At 39.6% G+C, this 20,429-nt stretch overlaps 1 protein-coding gene and 1 pseudogene across 2 annotated transcripts in view; one reads left to right on the forward strand and one right to left on the reverse strand.

Annotated features, from left to right (window-relative positions):
* LOC147800398 (membrane frizzled-related protein-like) overlaps positions 1 to 20,429 on the reverse strand; it is a 23,743-nt gene continuing 3,314 nt past the window's right edge. Inside the window, exons 2-7 of the mRNA XM_087145058.1 lie at positions 5,828 to 5,906; positions 5,443 to 5,555; positions 3,936 to 4,292; positions 2,916 to 3,041; positions 1,409 to 1,517; positions 1 to 268 (exon numbers count right to left, since the gene is read on the reverse strand). Of these exons, the coding sequence (XP_087001184.1) occupies positions 193 to 268; positions 1,409 to 1,517; positions 2,916 to 3,041; positions 3,936 to 4,292; positions 5,443 to 5,524 (750 nt within the window). The 5' untranslated portion in view covers positions 5,525 to 5,555; positions 5,828 to 5,906 and the 3' untranslated portion in view covers positions 1 to 192. The remainder of the gene's footprint in view (positions 269 to 1,408; positions 1,518 to 2,915; positions 3,042 to 3,935; positions 4,293 to 5,442; positions 5,556 to 5,827; positions 5,907 to 20,429) is intronic.
* LOC147800399 (uncharacterized) overlaps positions 13,010 to 20,429 on the forward strand; it is a 14,388-nt pseudogene continuing 6,968 nt past the window's right edge. The window contains exon 1 of the transcript XR_015427527.1: positions 13,010 to 13,124. The product of XR_015427527.1 is annotated as an uncharacterized LOC147800399 (transcript). The remainder of the gene's footprint in view (positions 13,125 to 20,429) is intronic.

Genomic DNA, 20,429 nt, shown 5'->3' on the forward strand with positions numbered 1-20,429 from the left:
TTTTTAGTAAATGCAAAAAGTAAGATCTTCTTTGTTGTAGACTACGTGTATGTAACAAACTTTGGTAAAGGGAGGGGAAGAATCTCGAACTTCATAAGTAGCTTGATCCCAACTGAGGAAACAATGCCTGGTGTTATAGTTAATGTAAGTTGTCGTACAAATACACAGAAAGCAAGCACACAATATTATCACTCACAGATCGAGCAGGGTGGAATATCCTTGGAAAATGCCGGGCTCTAAATCCGAGATGTTACCGTTCAGCAGATTCCTGTATACATCACAAAAAAACACAAAATGTGTTGGTTGCTTTTTTACGGTTCCTGTTTCCAGAACACGTCGGACCCAGACCAACTCCGACCCAACGATGGCAATCTCTGACGCATTTTTTAATAATGCCATTTTGAGCTCACGTTGAGTGTTGCTTAAACGTACACATGCTCTTTACCCGTTAAACTTTGAACTTGGCCATAATAGCATTTTCAAAACCTACAAATAATCCCCTTTTTGACAAAACAGCGAGCAGTAAGTATTTGCATAAAATCCCGCTTTTATATATTTAACGCACACGTTTATAGAATAAAAACGAAGGGCAAACAAAACAATCTAACTTTTGAATTTGATTTCATGCACTTTACCGTGTACTTGCCAAATGTTACAGTTTTCAGTTACTGTTTGCACTGTTGTAGGTTTACCTTCCATTTCTATCCCAATTCAAAAATAAAAACAAAATCGATTTTAATTAATAAAAAGTCTCATATCTGAGACTATTGTATAATCCTCATTCACCCCACCTATTTTGAGCCTGTGCGAACACCTTCGATGTGGTAGCCATCCAGAGACCACACCAATCCACAGGAACCTGGCATTCCAGGGAAGCCTTATTCGAGTGTGTACAAACCCGATCTTTCTTGTTTAGATATTCTTGCCGTTGATATTTTGGTTGTCAATCAATCACTATCACTTCATCAGCATCTAAAGGCAAACAACAGCTAATCCAGACCCAAAAACAGTCTCGGGACTTGCTGGCTGGCTGGCCGGCAGTGTTCAGTAGTGCGTGGGGGTTGATTGTGGGCTACGTTTGTGGGATGGATTTTGGGGTTGGATCTCTGCATACATCATTGTTCGCAAATCACTGGTAAACCAACAGGTAAGATGGCTGATAAGTGATTCAGTTTGTCACAGGCGTCCCTCGAGAACTTCTTTTAAACCTTTTCAAGGTATTAAATTGAGGTATTGCGTCCAACAAACAAGGTTATGTAAGTACAATGCAACTGACTGTTCATGACAGTCCACCGGCTAATCCGCAATTGTTTTAAAAAGTATTCTAAAGAAATAATTAAAGTACAATAAGCGAGGTATAATAACGTGGCCACTAGACCTTTTCTGTGCAGAAACAAGTGAAACTTACAGCCTAAGGGTTGCCTTGTCGAGACTACGAATGGTTTGAATATTCCAGCCCTGAAAACACTGACTTCTCCAATACGTACATCTGCAGACAGACGGACAAAGTACGCTTTCTGAAAAAAAAAATAAAAAAACGTTCGCCTGTCTGATTATAAAATACGTGTTAAAAAGCTTTAATGGAATAGGTTATAACAGGAAACTTCCTCAGAGGCTGTTCATGGAATAGTTATTAGATTGTTGCTGCTGCCACGGTCCTCTTAGTAGACCGTAAATCGTCACGGTGTTAACTCTGTGTCCCATCGTGTGAAACGTCTTGAAGCAACTTGGGTTAACTTCGAGTAATAGTGGAAAAGCTGTATTCAGCTGTCTAGAACAATGTCTAGAACATTGTCTAGACAATGTCGAAAGCAGACCGGTCTTGGTCTCCATTTTAAGTCATCTGTGGAAATGGTTTGCGTAGTAATCAGACCTAAAAAATGCATTTAATACCATCAAACACGACTTCGCTTGGAATCCTTCAAATAAATCCAAATGACAATCATAAACCAACATTTGCACAACCTCTACTTATAGGCACAATTCAGATGACGTCACGTAGCCAGCGATGAAAATATCATGCCGTTAACTCAATTTCACTTTCACGTATAGATGTGACACATCTTATTCTACAAGGACTGAACTCAATCAGTTCTCTTGTTATGAAACCTTAAAAGTGCCATTTTAAGATGATGTCATGTGCCCTTCGATAAGGGTATCGATTACGTCTTCTCAATTCCTTAACACAAACGTAGTCATATGCCAATATTATTCCAATCAAAGTCGTAGTTCTGTGACGAAGAAACCTTAAAATGTGGACCTTTAAGGTGACACTGGGTGCCAAATGATGACTTCATCAATACTTCTCAGTTTCAACCAAAGACCTAACGAAAAAAGTGAGACTGACATTTTATCAATCACTTGCCACTAATAAAAAGATGAGGGATCTCACTATTGGTTTTCCAGAGATAAAAGATCTCATTTTAATTGCTTGCTCGTAATTTTGACACCTGTGGCATCAGTAACCCCAGTAGCATTTAGATACAATGTCGGTGGTCATGCACATTCGGTTCGTTTGCCATACATGGACATGCTCATGCACCGCAGATTACACGCAAGGTACGTTAACTTTAAGTTCCAGTGGTTTTCATATGAAGCAAACTATGGGACAGACGTCAAGGAGGACATGCTAAGTGACAATAGGCTGGAGTGTGTATGGGGATTGGACTTGTTAGGGGGGGGGTACCCCTCTGTCCCATTTCGTGCCTGGTATAGTGGTTCTGGTTCTCTTTTGTGCAGTAATTTCCTTTGCGCAGTAAGCGTGGTTTAAACTAAGGTGACGCAACACCGTATATTTCTTTGGTTGCCACGGATACTTTTGGCCATACAGCAAAATAGTGAGAGCCATGCAACTAGCTCTCAGACAATTAAGATGCACAATATGTGGGTAAGGCGTTACACACGAAACTGTTTACCACAATCGTGTTCGTCTTTTCCGCTGAGGCAATCCTGGAACCCGTTACATCTAGCGTATGGAGTCACACAAGACCCGTCTTCGCAGTCAAACAACCCTCCGTCAAATACCTCACATGACAATTGACCTGTGAAACACAATTATAATATTCTTAGAGCAATATAGTTTTTCCCTTATCTTTGAAAACTTGTTCATAAGGAGTAATTTAAATGTTTTTGTGGAGAAGTTTGAAACATTCGTCTCACCTAATGATCATTGATAGTGAGATTTGAGACCATTATTTTGCTCCTTGATGTTGTTGCCATCGCTGATAATATACTTCTTGCATACATATTTGTTTCAACAGGACAGAGTTTCATTTTGAATGTATCATAAGTTAAAAGTGCACGCACTCCGTTTTCAGAGATCTTTCAATTTAGGGGTCTATTGGTCAACGTTTTTAAGAACGATTTTCATTCAACTGGACACTAAATAGAAATAAAGGCAAGATGCAAAATCCTTTAATTTATTTCTTTTTGGGGGTTAGTTTCGTATTTTATTCATTTTCATTTAAGTGATTTTTATGGTGCATTTTTTGCCCTTTTAATTTAACAATAACAATATAAACACTGATTATTTCCATCTTTTGGTAAGGTCACCAGGTAACTGTTCTCAATAATTTACGGGACATGAGTTCTCTTGCCTCTGTCGGTTAGTTTTGCTATTAACACAGAGCCTATTATTTGAGCAGTGTTGTATCTGGGAGCTCAATTTTTCAAAGTCGAAGGTTAAAATCTCGTCTCCCCAATAGAAATATCACATTTGTATTTTATAAAAGTCAAAATGAAAAGAGAGGGGATTGGTTTAACAAAACGTGGAGGAATCATTTACACGAAACGTGAAGAAAACAGGTTAAAATGATAAAAACCAAATACATGAGACAAATCGTTTCCTCGTTGTTGCTGCATCGATTAGTATCAACTTTATTTATCAACTGTAACAGGACACAGACCAAGAAGAAATTGATGTAGAAAATACTTACTAACTCCAACGGCCCAGCTTTGAAGCGAGAATCGAAACCCGATAGATTCGACAATTGAGTCAGATCTCATTGACACATTCACCTCAGATGAGTTGAAAATTATGCCCCGAACCTTCGTTGCGCCGTCCAGTAATAACGGACCAGGAACATCTTCATAAAAAGTTCGACTTTCAAATTTTACAAAGTCATACCACCTCTGCGTTCCAAATTCCAGAATTTCAATAGATATTGCGCTAGACAAAGATGAATTTGCCTGAATTTGCCACTGGCAGTCAAGGTTTGGTGGGTATTTGTATGGGTATCCTGGAGACACGAACTGGCCTCTATCGACGTTTATGATCCTCTCACCACATACATCTATGAACAGATCAGATAATAATGAAACGACTTACACAGATTGCTTGAAGATTTTCTGTTATTTCACAAAGCCCTCAGTTATAAGGAGGAAGATAATGTGGTTAAAAGTTATATTGTATCTGTAGTAAACAAATTGATGAATCATCAATTTTTCATCAAGACGACAAAGAATATTTATTTTTATAAATCTCTAGTTCATTCATCTCCTCCGGCCATTGGACAAAAAGATTTCTTCCTACTGACATAATGTATACAGTTCCAGAAGCAGTGCATGCACTGAAAAGGAAAGTTGGTCTTTAGAGCTTTCGTGCATTTGTACTTTTGCTGTCCAGTGTTTGGCTACCACACTTTGAATAGCTATGAGCCTTCAAGTCAGAATGCTATAGTGTAAAATGGAAAATAGTCGGGCGGTGCATATATCAAAAATGCAGGTGCCCCGCTTCAAAACATAGAGTAAAATAACAGGAGTTTTCTCAACGGAAAGGAGTTAACCTGAATTTCAGTACATGCTATTTCAGGTGCTGGTGTAGCTCTCGGGATATCGACTCTAGTATTCTTGGCGGACCCCCCCCCGAAAGATGAAACATATTATCTTTAAAGGGCACTTTGACAGTTTTAGAACACATTTAGTGATTCTGAATCAGGTTTTCGCCAATTCACAAGCAGCGTGCATAATTATTTCCATCAAACGGACGGTAAGTACCGCCGTGGATCCACTTCTTAGTGGACGTGATTTCAGTAAGTTGTTAAATGCAGAAAAAACATCCCGTAATAGCATAAAAACCAACAACGCACCCAAAACCCTTTATATAGCCAAACAATTGGATAAAATGTCTATGGAGACAAGATCTGTATCTTCACTTGTTGTAGTAAAAGATTTGCACTTAAGAGGAGAAAAATTAGCTTACTCGACATTTAATGTAACGCACTTCAAAGGGGAATTGAGCTGTGTGAGCATTTTACTCAAAACATCGGACTTTTCTTGTTTTGAACATATATTTCTTATGTGTTAGTCGAAATGTTTCGGTCAGAATCATCAATAATTTGGCGCTTCTGCGCTCTCAAGCGGAATGAAAATACTGGAGATATCCGATCTAATAGGCCTAATAACAATAACAATCATAGTTGCGTACCGGTATGCATCACTTACCGATACTAGGACTCGTAGAGTATACACCATTAACGGAGCACCAGGTTAATGCGATGGTAACCATCAGTAAAGCCGGCGCCATCGCGGAGGTGCTGAAACCAGTACGTCAGATTCTGAATGTGAGAAGAATGGGGAAAATTACAGGATATCGAAAAAGTATGCCTTGTGAGGTTTGTGAACCGAGATTTCAAATGTTTGTCACAGACAAACATTTGCACTCCCTGAGCACCGGCTTATTATTTTTTTTAATAAATCAATGTTTTATTTATTAATGTTTCTTGTGCCCTTCTCTGTTTGGTTCGTGAAACAAATCTGAACAAAAGAGACGAGTGTTACCGTCCTTCTTGAGTATGTTTTAGTCGTTGTTTAATTCTAGCCCACTCACCAGTCTACGCTTAGTGTTAATGTAGAATGTGGTCTTCTGTTGATTGGATCGGGCAGTTACACAGTCCTCGATACTATGCCTGGTGAGGAAGTGGGCAAACTGGTAAGATACAAACGGTGGCCTATTGGCAGTTAAGAGTTATAGATGGCCTCATTTTACGAACATAAAATGGATAATGATCACAGTGGCAGACGTGTTTGCACTTGTAGAGATCTCTGGCCGTATGGAGTGCTTGTCATGCAGCACCACGAGGCAAAGCTGATTGGCTGGGGCTACCTCAACTGGCCAAAAAAAGTCAAGCTTAAGTTGTTGCCATGGGGTAGGTTACAGCGGAGCTGACCGCATGTTGATGACCTTTTCGCCAGTGGAAACTGTTCCATGCTAGTGTCAATTCCGCACGTACAGTATGTATCACTCCCAATCGACGTGTGGAAATTAACGGCATCGACCGTGCGCGGCAGTTACTTGACCAGACCCTTGTGAACCATGCGGACATGTCCTTAGTAACTTGCTGATCCTCTGTTGAGCCTTTTCGTTTTGAAGACTTCGTGTGTACGACATGAACAAACGATTGAAACCCATTGTATGTGCTCTACCAGGCTTACACCAAATAAAACACCAGAGAATAATGAAAAGAACATAAACATAAAACATAAAAATGAAACTTAGCCCCAAACTAGTTGCTAAGGTGATAAAATATTTCTATTTTCAACTTTGATCTCTTGGTCTTTTTTCCACTAAATTTCTCAATTTTAGAAGTCTACCCAGAACAACAAGACACCGCGTGCGACAGGCCAGAATCTCAACCACACAATACAGTTGGTTTTGTCTAGCTAGATGTTTTTGACTAAAACTGAGTTAAAAATACAGACACTTCCACGCAGCACGATCTACGTGCTTTACGTGCGCAAAACCGATCAAGCCACGTACCGTGCACGGTACACACGGTACACTGCGAGCAACAGCCTGTCTCGCGCGTATCGGAGCCGGTGATTATATCGTGAATTTCAACATTTCCGGGCAATGCCATAATGACAGATAGACCTTGGTTTCAATAACTTGCTTTCATTTTAACTTACTGTAGTTTTGCATTCGTCCTTCGTTCCAGAGTCACTGGATCTTACGCTCGCAAGCACGTATAGATTATGCGGGATAAATGGAATCGGTGCTGAGTCAGGTCTATATGCAAAACGCATCCGGTTGGGGAGAGATAAAACATCTAGTGGAAAACCGTCAGTAAATCTAAAAGCTTCACACCTTTTTCCACCACAGCCCACTTCTGAAAACCTCAGGAAAACTTCAAATTCTGTGCTTCAAGCCTTCAAAAATCGAAACTACTTCTTACAAAACGCTTTCCACAAAAATCACTAGTTTTGACCACTCAGGTACTATTTTTCAATTTCATTTTCACAAAACACGTTAGGAAAAGGCCTTATCTTACCATGAAAATATTTTTGTCAGGTATTTTTATTTCCGAAAAGTGAAAACAAGACGTACATTTCATGAAATGAAGCAGTTGCTTGCCTGGCAAGAATTCTCATGGCCCTCATTACGTATGCAAGTGGCCCTAAAAATAAGACATGCGCAGTTAATAATTTTCCTATGAAACGTGCATTGGTTATGGTCTGTGCAACCCGGGGAGGGCGTGGCCATGGACACGAGTCCCAACAACCTTGCCCAGGATTGTAGCCATCGGTTCAATGATGAGTCTCTGCATCTTTCCTAATGGAAGCACTGGCCATCTCTAACAGTGGACCACTAGCAGTCAGTTCGTTGAGCGACCCAACTGGTCTGGAATCCTTATCACTAGGCCACTTTCTTTGCCTTCCCCCTCCAGGAAGCTTATAAGTAAGCCACGGAGAGTGCAATATCTCAATAATGAGTCAGGAATACGTTGGAGAAAAATATTCTGTAGAGTCTCCAAAAGTGAACAGAACCTCTGTGAGAGGCTCGCGTCGGGAATGTGACCGTGAAGGATGGGGATTGTGTTCAACTTTATTCAAATTATTTGAAATTCTTTGGAAAGTTACAACGAATGTCTTGTTCTATTCCTCTGGAATTTACCTATCTACACTGAGATGGGACAAGAATCAGAGTGCCTTCAAAAATTGTTAATTAGACCCAAAGTGATTTAACCCAAAATTCTTTCCTTTTGGATGTTAAGTTGTTCATTCTTTAACATGTTATTGTTAATTCTTCCATTTTTTCTGTTTTTTTTTTCTGCCAAGTTGTATTTCTAAATTAGGAATGCCTCTGCTTCCACTAAGGACTTCGGATTTGAGACAAGCACCTGGAGTGACAGGTTGGCTGAGATCATCTCTGCAACAGTGATGCAAATTGTCCAACTTTAGAATTTATGACAGCCATGGAACTCTTTGGCCCAGTGACAGGCTTTTCGCCTGCCTAAGTCCATCATGTCGAGTCTTTAGGATTTCAATTGTACCGGTAACTTGAAAGCAATGAGACATGAGGCATGAATGATTGTCTCTGTCATGAATGTCTTCATGTTTAGTACAAAAACAAAAAACAAGGTTTATTTAAAGTTAAATGTTGCTGTTATCAGAATTGAAACGAATCCATTTGTAGTACATGTGCATTCTGCATATACGGCATATTTTTCTATGTAGGTTTCTGTAACTGTGAAGGACTTACATTAGGACAGAAGACATGTTACAGTTTGTTGCCCAAGTACACGAAGAAAATTATGTCTGTAATATGCTGATTCAATTTCAACTGCCATTTCATACTGCATGTTGTTTTTACTCTGTAAATTGAGGTCAATGGTGAAACGTACCTGGTTCTAAGTAAAGGGCTTTAATTATGGTTCCTTTTCGCAGTAATTTTCATGGAGGGATGTGGAGTGGATGGAGAGTAGAGAAATGGTGCCAGAAACAAAAGAAACATCCTTTGAGGTTTAAATATTCTGGTAAAAAGATCCCGAACACAAAATTAAGTAGGATTACATAATACGAGCGTACGTGCATGTACGCCAGAGCGATGTGCGACCACAAGCTCTTCAGTATGGTGTACTATTTACGACCCACATTTTTTTCTCTCTCTGGCCTCCCTCCAGGCGACAAAACTACACTACGCGACGGCACGACGGCTCCCTTGCGTCGTGCCGTCGGATCAGACCGTCGCCTCCTTGCCATTACACACACGACGTGCCGCATCGTCCGTCGTGTCGTGCGTCGCGTCGTGCTTTAGGCGAGGTAATAGGCGACGCGACGCACGACACGACGTACGACGCGACGCACGATGGTACGACGCAAATAGTACACCATAGTTCGTAGTAGGTCAGTTATTTTACGAGAATACAATTTGTTTTGTGAGATACAACTTTGTCTTGCAAGTTACAATTTTCTTTTGCGAGATTGCTTTTTTTAATTCTTTGAAATAATAAATTTGTTTTGTCATTTTGTCATAGAATTCTCTTTTTGTTTCCCTTTTTTTCTCTTTTCTTAATTTATCTTTTAATTATCTATATTTTATAGTGTTTATTTGTTATTTTTTAAAGTTTTATAGTGTGATCTTTTATCATATTATTCATCCTTCACTTTATTTATTTTTGAGTGTTTTTTGTTCATTCTTTTATTTTTATTTGTTGTTCTTAAATTATTTGTGTTATCCTATTTTTGTTTTATTTCTATTGATGAATTTTTTATTCGTTGTTTTTTAAATTCATTTATATTTTAAATTTAATTTTGTTTTCATTTTTCATGTTGGCGATGTTGGCGATGGCCGTCCATATTATCAAACCATTGACAAACGTAGCGTTCTGTATGCGACTACCATCTAAGATAACTGATTAGAGTCTCATTTTAGTTTCTTATATTTGTTGAAAGAAATAAATAAAGCAAGTTTACGAAAAGAAGGATTTTGTTGTTAGAATTCCAACTGCCTTTTAGTATGAGGGTTCACTGGCATATATCACAGGGCCACTGTCACTCGCCATGTAGATACATATTGTGTGGTTCGTGACACGGAACACTTAGTGCGGAGTCCTATTATAACCGAAAATCCGGGAAGCCATCAACTAAGCAAGCCAAAATATTAATTGATATGTGCTCTGACTGTGGCGCCAACACAATTAAACAAAATTAATTGACAATAGTAGACAAACTGCGAAGCGGGAATTCATCGAAAAAAAATCGAAATCCGTCACGAAAATTACCCCAGTAATTTGTCTCATACTGTCTTTGCAAATTACCCACGAATACCGGCAATAAATTATTTAATAAATTATTCATTTATCTGTAGGTGAGGACACCCGGGTGCGTTTTAGTCATTCCGGAATCGTGCGGTCATTCAAGAGTAACTTATTGCCATCCTTGGGGCTTTGCTTGAGTTTTTGTTTTGTTTGTTTTTTTTTGTTTCGTTTTGTGTGTATTTTGTCCTCCTTCTGTGCGTGAAAGTTCCTGAAATAGGCTAGCATAATTCATGTTCATTAAATTAATTAAGCTTCAGTTCGATTAACGTGCTAGCTGTAACATTCATTAGCCAAAGACGCAAAATCGGGGCTCCGTCACATCTACTTTTCAGTTTTCATTCCTTAAGTTAAGACAATGAAAGCCAACTTTGTGACCATACGGTCACGGTAACGCCTGCACGGGTTGCCTGTTTTTTTTACTTCAAACGCAGTCAGTGTTCCTAAATGAAAGGTCGATTTGCCCACAAACTGTCGACTCGCAGGTAAACGCGGCTGCTCAATCAGCTTACATCTGCCGTGCAACCGACCGCGCCCTAACCTGAAGCACATTCCCCGCCAGCAACTACTAATAGAAATAAAATAAATAAGATGCTTCCATTCCCAATTTGTATCCCAAACGACAAAATGTCAACAAATACAAGTTATACCATCTGCAAAAACTCTTTACATGGTAAGATTTGTCATTATGGTGCATATAAACTTCCAGTTACCATGGACACGCTCAAGATTTGTTTACCAATAGATGTAGCCCCATCCCCATTTATGATTCGATATTGTCTACAACATGAATCTAGGTTGTCTAGACTAAAATTGACTAGACTAAACTTAATTAGGGCAGGGTAGGGGTTTTGAAAACAAGGCAATGTCCAGATCACACCATGTTTGTGTTATACTTAGTCCCCCCCCCTCCTCTTTACTGGATAAAAGGTACTGCGACCTTATTCTGACTTTTTTTTTTATTAGTAGGCATTGGCAGACACCCTTAAATCAATTTAAATGTCATTAAAGGGTATTTTGTGCTGGGGGCATGATTGTAAGTGGCCTTCACAATTTGACGGTCCATGATCATTAAAATATCAGGTCGGGCATCGGAGGGATTTATTAATTAGTTAAATTAATTAAAGGTACAATCCGTCATCAAATCTTGCAATTGTCCAACATTAATTGACGAAATTATTGTGGACCAGCAAATTTGGTTTAAAGTTTATATAAATTTTTCTTAGATACAATTTTTCTTCAATGTTACGTTCTTCTCCAGTGTATGAAAACTCTTTGTCATTCCTATCTTAGTTAAATTCACTGAAAAGTGCACATTTTAAAACAATCAAAAATCATCCATGCTTCCCTGGAAAACCGAGGGCGCTATTGCTGTGATGTCGTCCGGGGAAAATATTGTTCACTGCACAGGTTTTACTGTTCAAATTGTGAACCCAGAATTTTAAGTTACGTACTGAAAACATTTCTTAGAAAGAAATTGGTACTTGCTTAATGCACATAAATAACTATGAATCAGCAAAGAAGAGAAAACCGTCCAGCAAAATGTATAAACACAAACCAGTGCAAACTTAAGGCTTCTTCCTGGGACGACATCACAATTGAATTTTGCTCATGAATATATTATACTCATCAGTATAAAAACCAAAAAGGCAGTAAAATACTCTTTGAATTAGTGAAACAAAACTTGAACATAAAGTTAACTGAAAGGTGCATTTTGAAGGTCTGTATTAAAGCAAATGGATTACTGCTACCCTTTGTATAACACATCTTAGCTCAAGGTTGATGACAGAACGAAAGATTAGCTTGTACCACCGGGTTGTTGTACAGTGATGCCGATCGAACAAGGAATTTGAACTACTACTCCTTTTTATGAAGACTGTATTTTAAGGCAAAACAGGGCAAACTTTAATCAAGCATGCAGAGAATTGTAGTTTACCGAAGTTGGGGTGAAGTAAATGGGGAACCGAAGGAATCAAAACCTTAGCAATCAGGGAATTTATGTTTTCATCAAAACTTTGTAGCTTCTCCGAAATAGTGAAAATCACTCCAAGCTGAGATCGAAAAAATTGCAAAAGGACATCTCAGTCCAGTGAAAATCTCGACCGGCATTTCGATCTTCGAATGCGTACGTTTCCTGATTTCGTCTTGTCTCAGGTTTAATCAACTGGAGTGTAACTCATTGGAATGAGAAGGTGCCACAAAACGGGGTCTACATGATCTCTGCATGGTTTACCTACTGAATTATTCGTGCGTATTATGCCTGAAGGGATCTACATGAGTGTAAACATGAACATAACTTTACACTCTAACAGACCGTAAAAGGATTTCGACCTGTTTATATACACTGCAAAATATTAATTAGGTGCATACAATAGGCCCCCGTGTATTAGGAAAAAGTGATGCACTTATAGGCCTTAATCCTTTAATTCTTCTAAATGAAATTCAATTTGTTCAGTGCCCTAATATTTTACAACCAGCGAGATTCTTATGGCCCCAAATACACGAGAAGTGATTTTTTTTTATTAATGATGGCCATGTTGAAATTACAACATTGTTTTCAAACCACGGAGGGCTCCTTGGGTAACATCAATATACCCAGAGGAATCCGATCATATGCCACATACGCACGGTGCTTTTATCTGCCGTGTAACCGTAAATTTAAGACAAAGCCACCAATTACAAAGCCACCCGACAAATAGGAATAGCCACGTGTTCAATCAGATCAATACATATTAGCAAAATTAAATCACAAATGTGTCAATCTTGCACTCGAGCTTCGATGAGACCACTCCGGCGATAAATGGCCCCAAACATTTACACGTTCCACCCGTAACCCCTGAGTTCAAGTTGCCAAGGCGACGATGTCGACAGTAGAGGTGACAACAGCTCGGGTCTACGGGCTAAGACAAAACAGTCCGAATACCGCCACACTAGCATGACTACTAGGAACTAGACTCACCGTGACTGCGCAGTGAATTAGGCATGTGGCCAAAAAGTCCTTGACTGATCCCAGGTCACGGAACTTGCCTCCCACGGTGAAGAAAAACGTTCGACTTCAGAAACAATCATTGCAGCAAGTCCGGAGCTACGGTGAGTCTTATGTGATTTGTGTTTTATGAAAAGGCCTATTTAGATCTGTTTAATTTCTGTCGATGCACAAATCTAATGTATAAAATCCTTTCCAACAAGACAGGGAGACTAACTAATCGTAAGTCCCAAAAGGTAGACACTTCTTCAAGCGAATATGCCTGTCAAATATTACACGGCGAATACGAGTGTGAACAAGTACGCCAGCGAAGAAGGCCTACACATAATGCATTAGACCATGATCAGACCATACAGCAAGGAACAGATACAGGTATGATCAACACCATATCGGACAAAGAACCCACTTATTATGAATTAGCAGCCGGATTCTTGTTAATTAAACATATTTCCCTTGATGCCTTCCACCAACCCTTACTCCATGTGAAATGTACGAACTCAGTGTGAAACTAGTTTGTTGGATTTGGAGGTGTGTGTGCCTGCGTTTATTCATGGGGCACCTCCCTCAACTGGATACGCGCCACTTATCCCCTCTGAAATTTCACCTCAGCCGTGATCATTTCCCAATGGCATCAAATATAATAAATATGATTTCTTCACAGAATTCACTTTAGATGAACAGTATATGCAGTATAACGGTGTGCATAGCCTATGGAGTGCTTGGTGTGAAGACTGTGATGAAAGGAACACGAGGGTCCGTGTAGTGTGATGAATTCATTATTATTGATAGTCTTTGTCAGAACGATCATGCCTTCGGCATCGCGGCTGTTTCTGACAAACAGGCAGATTTGACACGAAACTGTTTTGAAAACGCGAACCGTACGTTTGGGGAATGGGAGATGGCGTGTATTTACATTGTGTATAACAAAATGATCCTACGATGGAATCTGACCGAGCTCTTGGTCTGGATTTAACATTGGACCCTACTAAGCTGTTAACTACAATAGCCAAGTGGTTTAAATTTCTGTCAGGAGCTAGGGTGTCGACTGAGAAAGGGAGATGCTGATATCATATATATGACGATGTTCATAATGCGGTACAAATCTGCAATAGAGCCTGAAAGTTGACCCCTGATGGTGCACTTCCGAAACCCTTCCGAAAAAATAACGTGCAAAGATTTTAAGAATTTTTAATATTTTTTCGTTCAGTTATTTCCATAAAAATCCAACTCGGAAAGGGGAATTTGGAAGATATTTGCTAGTATATCAATTTATACAGAAACTGAAAAATCACTTGACCTAAAAGAGAAATATCCTGCCAAAAAATAACCCATCACTTCCGAAAATCTAAAATACATGAAGAACAGTGCAATGCGGCAGTCTCGTACACAGATGAATATTCACGGTTTGAAATTTTATGCTAGTCCGTCGGTAAAAACCGAAATAAAAGTAGATCAAAATATTTTAGATAGTCTTGTATTTAGAAGTAGTAAACTTATAACGAAATTCTACTTCAATTACGAAAAATTCTAATCTTTTACCTAACCTTTGTTAACAACAACTGCGTGATGTCAATTAAACGGAATCTGGAACCCATCGACTGCAAGTAGGTAAATCTTTGCAACGTTGTACAATCTCGTTTTCACGTAAGCACGGGCAGTGACAACAAACGTGCGTGAATACGTGAATATGGAGACCTAAGTACGATATCGCCGGAAGTGAAAGGTCATTAAGAAAATTCGTTTTTTACATATCTCAATGTAACTTTTCCTAAATATTACTTGAGGAAGACAAAGGTAAAATTCCAAGTTGAGTGTTTCATGGGGTTGTTTTCAGTTAGGAATTTTTTTTTCCAAATATTATCGAACATGATAGGACGGCTCAACGTAAAATCCCCATAGCAGGACGGTACAAGGGTTCCGGAAGCTCGCTGCGTGACCTTTTACTTTCAAGCTCTAAACAGAACCTTATATCGAATGGAGATATTAATGATTTTTAACTTATTTCCCTCATGAAGTGTAGAGGGATGTATACTGGTACTCCATCCCTGGGATTTATTCCATTATACCAATACCCTGCCCCCGAAACGTCTTTACCGTGCTGGAAGTTCACTCGCGTAAATTAATGTTATAAAATTTAAGACAGGAATTTATAACAGCAAATTCGTAAACTACTTAAATTTACATAGCCAGCCATTCCTTTTTGTTGACTAAAAAGCTGCATTAGGTCATGGTGAAAAAAAATTATCTTGTTTTCGATCTAACTCGTATGTGCGCGACTTGAAGTCGTACAAGTTGTGTCTCGTACTTACGACGTAAATAAGACTTATATCTCGAACGTACGATTTACAATACGACTGTTTCATCATGCTTGCTTCACCACAATATACCACATCACTATACTATAGTGGAGATACCGTTACGTGGCCGGTCTCAAACGAGTGTTAAAGCAGCGGCTAGCTTTTCCGAACCCTGTTCCGCCGAAAATCATGCCCATTGTCACGACGGCCTTCACACGGAGGCTTTACTGCACTCCAAGAGTACTTGGATTTGCGACCCATCAGGAGTCATTAACTTTACTGAATGCGTTTGGGGGGGGTTACTCGGCGTGTCCCCATGGTCACTATGAAATTTCCTGAATTTCCGTTGGCACATACGACAATACCCAAACATTAACCAGGCAGGCTATGGGCACCTGCTGGGACTGACTGACCAACTCACTGAGGTGTACTCCTTTACATGTATTTCCATATCATACATGCTTGCCCTATTTGTAAACCAAAATGCAAACTAGAAAATCACACAACCATCCACTGATGCTGGCTGGCAATGAATGGTAAAAACATATCGAGCAAAGATGGACCAAACGCCAAGCTTTAATTTCCGGGGGGAGGCAAAAATGGAAGATTTATGGAATTTGTGTAGCCTCTCCGAGGTGTGAGTCTAAGTTTGGGGACTTTTATACGCTTTCGAAAAGATATGAAAATGGTCCCCGAGTTGACTTCCATTTAAAACATTAATATTTGGGGGAGTCATAATGCCTATCCAACTCTCCTTCCCCCAGAGTCTATCAGTACAAGCGGGCAACTACCTCTATTTAATAGATATTATAATCTGTGACTCTGCGTCCGTATTCACAGCAAAGACGGGAAGATGAAGAAAAATATCATTTAAAGGGTGGCTGCAATGAATCAATTTGTCGAATACAAACCTTTGCGTCTCACTTATTCTGATTTTCACGGGATATTTTAAGGCCGTTTTGGTGTTTATACTGATGAAATTTCCTTATTCATGAACAAAACTGTGACGTCATATAAGAAAGAAGCCTCAATGTTACATTGGTTTGTAGAGGGGGTGTCCTGCATTCTTATAGATTTTCCTGGACCTAGTTTTCTCTCTCAGTGCTGTTTATGTGCATAGCGATCAGAAAGCACCAGTCCCTCTCTAAGAAATAATTTTGGGATCACAATTTGAATAAAAACACCGTGCCCTGATGAACCATGTCTTTCCCAGATGAATAAAACACCCTTAGTTGACGGGGAAAATATGGATAATATTAGTTGTTTAAAAACATGTAATTTCAAAGCAGTTAATCAAGTTGGAAGGTAAAACAGTTTCCATACACTAAAGAAGAATAATAAGTTGAAGAAGAAGTGTGTCTCAGAAAAAATCATTGCAACGACATTGATGGTTTTGGCTTCAGGGCATGTCAAGTTTTGCGAGTATCTTCGTCGTCTGTTACAAAGCCACTGGTCGTTCTTTTCTCCGCCGTTGCTGTTGAGAATATAAATTTGACGAAACTGGTCATGACAAATTGCATTATCAGGCAACCGTTTCATGGAATATGAGTGACAGGCTGTTCACTTGCCCACGCGCGTCGAAGCCAATGACCCATTAACTTATTTTTAAAAAAGAGCCCTTTTTTTTGTTTCAAAAAATGTTTTACTGACACTCCACTGCCGAGGAGCAGGTTAAGTGCATGGCCAACCTTTGGAGTTTGGAAGCTACTCTCCGCGCATTGTCTGTTATTAAGGACGAGGGATAGTTCAGTATCTCTTGACCCTTTGTCAAACAGTCAAACCATATCGAATGCCTATTTCAACCTACGTGTATATATTCATGTGGATATGTAACTGTTAAGTCTTTGCACTTGAAATGTAGCTCAGAGATAAAGCGGGTTCGTTGTTGTTTCCTAGCAGATACGATGCAAGGATGAAATCAGATACTGAATGGCTGTAGAACTTAATTCTGGAAGTATATCTGAACACACAGTTTTAAGCTGAATGGCCGAACATTCATATTTATCCGTGGATGGTTTTAGAAGTTGAGACCTGTATACTGTGAATTTCTGCGTTGTGAGGTGAGCGAGGTCAAGATTGCAATCTGACATTTATAGGTATTGAAGTGTTTGTAAGTATAAAGCGGTCTGTTATTTCCAAATAGTTAATTTTTTTGCTCTTCACAACGTTGCGGTTGAATCTAGGGATGAGACTTTCGAGAGTGAATTTCATGGATGGGAATGCTATTCCACTCCAGTTGTTTCTTTTGGGCCACCTAAGTGAAGCCAAATTGCGTTCGTGGGAAATACGCCTGTAGCATTTGTAATCAAAATAATGGAAATTCCTGTTTATTTACAGCAAGGTGACATCTTTGCTTTGAAGTTCAAGTACTTGTTCCTCCGTTGGGCAAAGAAGTTTTCATCAGACTCGCTGTTTTGATCAAACCAAACTGCACGGGGCGGGCTTCATAAAATGTTGAAAATGCGTAGGTTAGACAACTGTATTAGAGATGTATCCGGTTAATCCAAGTAAGCGAACCAACACTCCGAGTACAAAATTGCGCCTTGATTGGTTTTCTGTGTAATATAAATCTATATTATTTTTATTATTAAAATACTTGGGCTAGGACGGCGAAATGTCTCCAACGTGCTGCTTCCAAAAAGGACTAAATAAGAGACTCAGGCTGAGGGAGTGCCGTTGAAATCCAACTCATTTAAAGATGTGAAAATGGGGCTCTTGACATTTTAAAAAGTTTTCCAGTTCAGATAAAAAAGTAGCAAAACAAACATTGAAAATAAGGCTAACTGAAACACTTAGGTGTAATTTCAAGGATTTTAGTAATCCATTTATATTACATGTATTCCTTTAACAAATACCGCTTGGTTCTGTTTACCTGTATAATTCACAGTTAAGGCGCGCTCTTAACATGGAAACAGGTCAACGCGCGTGTGTTTTTGTCAGTCCTTGCAATGGCCTGTCCAGTATTGCACCGTGTACAATACATCTGTAGGTTTGCATATAAATAAATAACCCGGTCAATCAACTTAGTGATTCAGTCGTCATGTACAAGCGCCTGACACATAACCCGAAAGCTTTGACAAAAATGATCTGGGTGCATTATTTCCTCTCCAAACATGTCAAACGTCACCACGGGTTACCGTCTAAATACACCCCCCCTTTTATTCATTGCTGGGGTTTATTGAGGGAGCAGGCCATCAAAATGAAAATGATTGGGAGTATTGTGCCCTGTTTTATTCAGCATTCTATCAAACACGTCAAGCGTGTAAGCCACGTTGGGTATCGCGAATAGTACCCGGTATGCATATCAACGTACACGTACTGTACCCATGACGGTGCTGATTGGATCATGGAGGAAGGAACATCTGTATCAACTCTGCAGTGGACAGATGCACGCAGACTTGACAGGCCTGTATGACAGACTGCACTTTTACCCTGGTTTGCAGCTGATGCTAGTGCAGGAAGGGTGTGCGTTCAACAGTTTCACGATCCAAAATCTCCATATTTACCGAACAGAACACACCGAGGCCTCTGAGGACGAAGTGTGCGGGACGGTTTCTAAACCTCGCGGGTGATAGGGATCTAACAGACACGCATCGCCATGGAAACATCATCGGACGGAGGCACAAATGCCATAAATGCAACTTCAAAACCTAGAGGTGATCACTTTGTACTTGTTTAACACCGAATTGAGAGGTTGACGTGGACCGTTTTGAATTTTTTTTTTTACCGGACACGATTGAAAACTGGAATCTCCGGCATGTGTCATCTCACGTTCGTTTGAACAAGACAAGGCTGAAAGGTTCTTGTTCTGATTGAAGAAACTGGGGGAGACGTGAGGTTTCGATTAAAGGAGCCGAGATTAGTATTTTTCGAGGGAAGAGTAATTAATCTGAACTTAATGTCCAGTCATGCGTAAGGCTTGGTCTGGCGCACGCCATCTTCCTTAGATATGAATCTGGGACGTTCGTCCCAAATCTGGGTGAAAGAGGTAGAAGTCGTTTTGAAAAGCCGATTTACGAAGTAATCGATTTACATATCTGTAATGTTTTAGTTCATATTGATTGAATGCAGAAGTGCTTGCTGTTGCCGCCCACCGCGCACACACCCACCCACACAACGCCCCCATACCCTACATTATGTGGACTTCTTTTGTGCAGAGGTCCACACTGTGTATGCCACGCCTGCACATCTTTGCATACATTCTGTTGTGGACATTCCGTGTTTTCGTATAGTGTATAGTGAAGAAACTATGGTGAACGAACTCGTTTTGACTTTTGAACACTACGTTTGAAATGGATTTTTATTGAGTTTACCCTTACACCGGAGTAGGCCTATATTCATAAACGCTGCACGGTGTATACTCAGTGCTTGTCTGAGAGCTTATGTAAAAAAGTCACAATTTCCTGCTTGCTGGTACGGCGTTTCACCACTTGATCACCGACCTTTTTTGTTGGATTTTTGTTGACAGTTTCCTTGAATGTTCCTTCCCATACCCAGTAATGCTCTAAACCTCTTCAGAGGGGTGGAGTGGCGGAGTCCACTCATCTTCACTTCCTGCGTGCTGTCTCCCACATGCACATTAATTAAGTTGTACACATGTTACGGCAGATGTAACAATCAGCCAATAATGTAATACCGGCTGATAATGTAATAACAATAGACCAATAATGTAATAACCCAAGCGACCCATAATGTAATAACAATCGGCCGATGATATAATAACCTAAAACTGGCCGATAACGTAATAACATGGAGGGTGGTAATGTAATAACCATGGATTTGCTTGTTTCTTAGAAGGCTTTGGGGGGCTTAAGTTTGCTTTGATTTTTCCCTGCATATCCTTCTTTTACCTTATAGCTTTTGAAGTGACAATTTTTTTCAAATGTTTTATCATCAAACTATAACTGAATGGAAATCATCTTTTCCCAATGTATATATAACACTCAGATGAATTATGGTGACCCATTACATAAATTTTGTACTTTTTAGTGTTTAGGTGATTTCTATTAACAGCACAGTCACCCATTGGGCTTGATTAGCATTAAATGTGCAAACTTCAAAAGTCTATGCATCTATCCCCTTAAGTAAATGTCCCACTGTGTTGAAATTTTG

This window comes from Acanthaster planci, linkage group LG01 (genome assembly GCF_054643075.1).
Source record: "Acanthaster planci isolate LZ-2023a linkage group LG01, COTS_SCS, whole genome shotgun sequence".
NCBI classification, from domain to species: domain Eukaryota; kingdom Metazoa; phylum Echinodermata; class Asteroidea; order Valvatida; family Acanthasteridae; genus Acanthaster; species Acanthaster planci.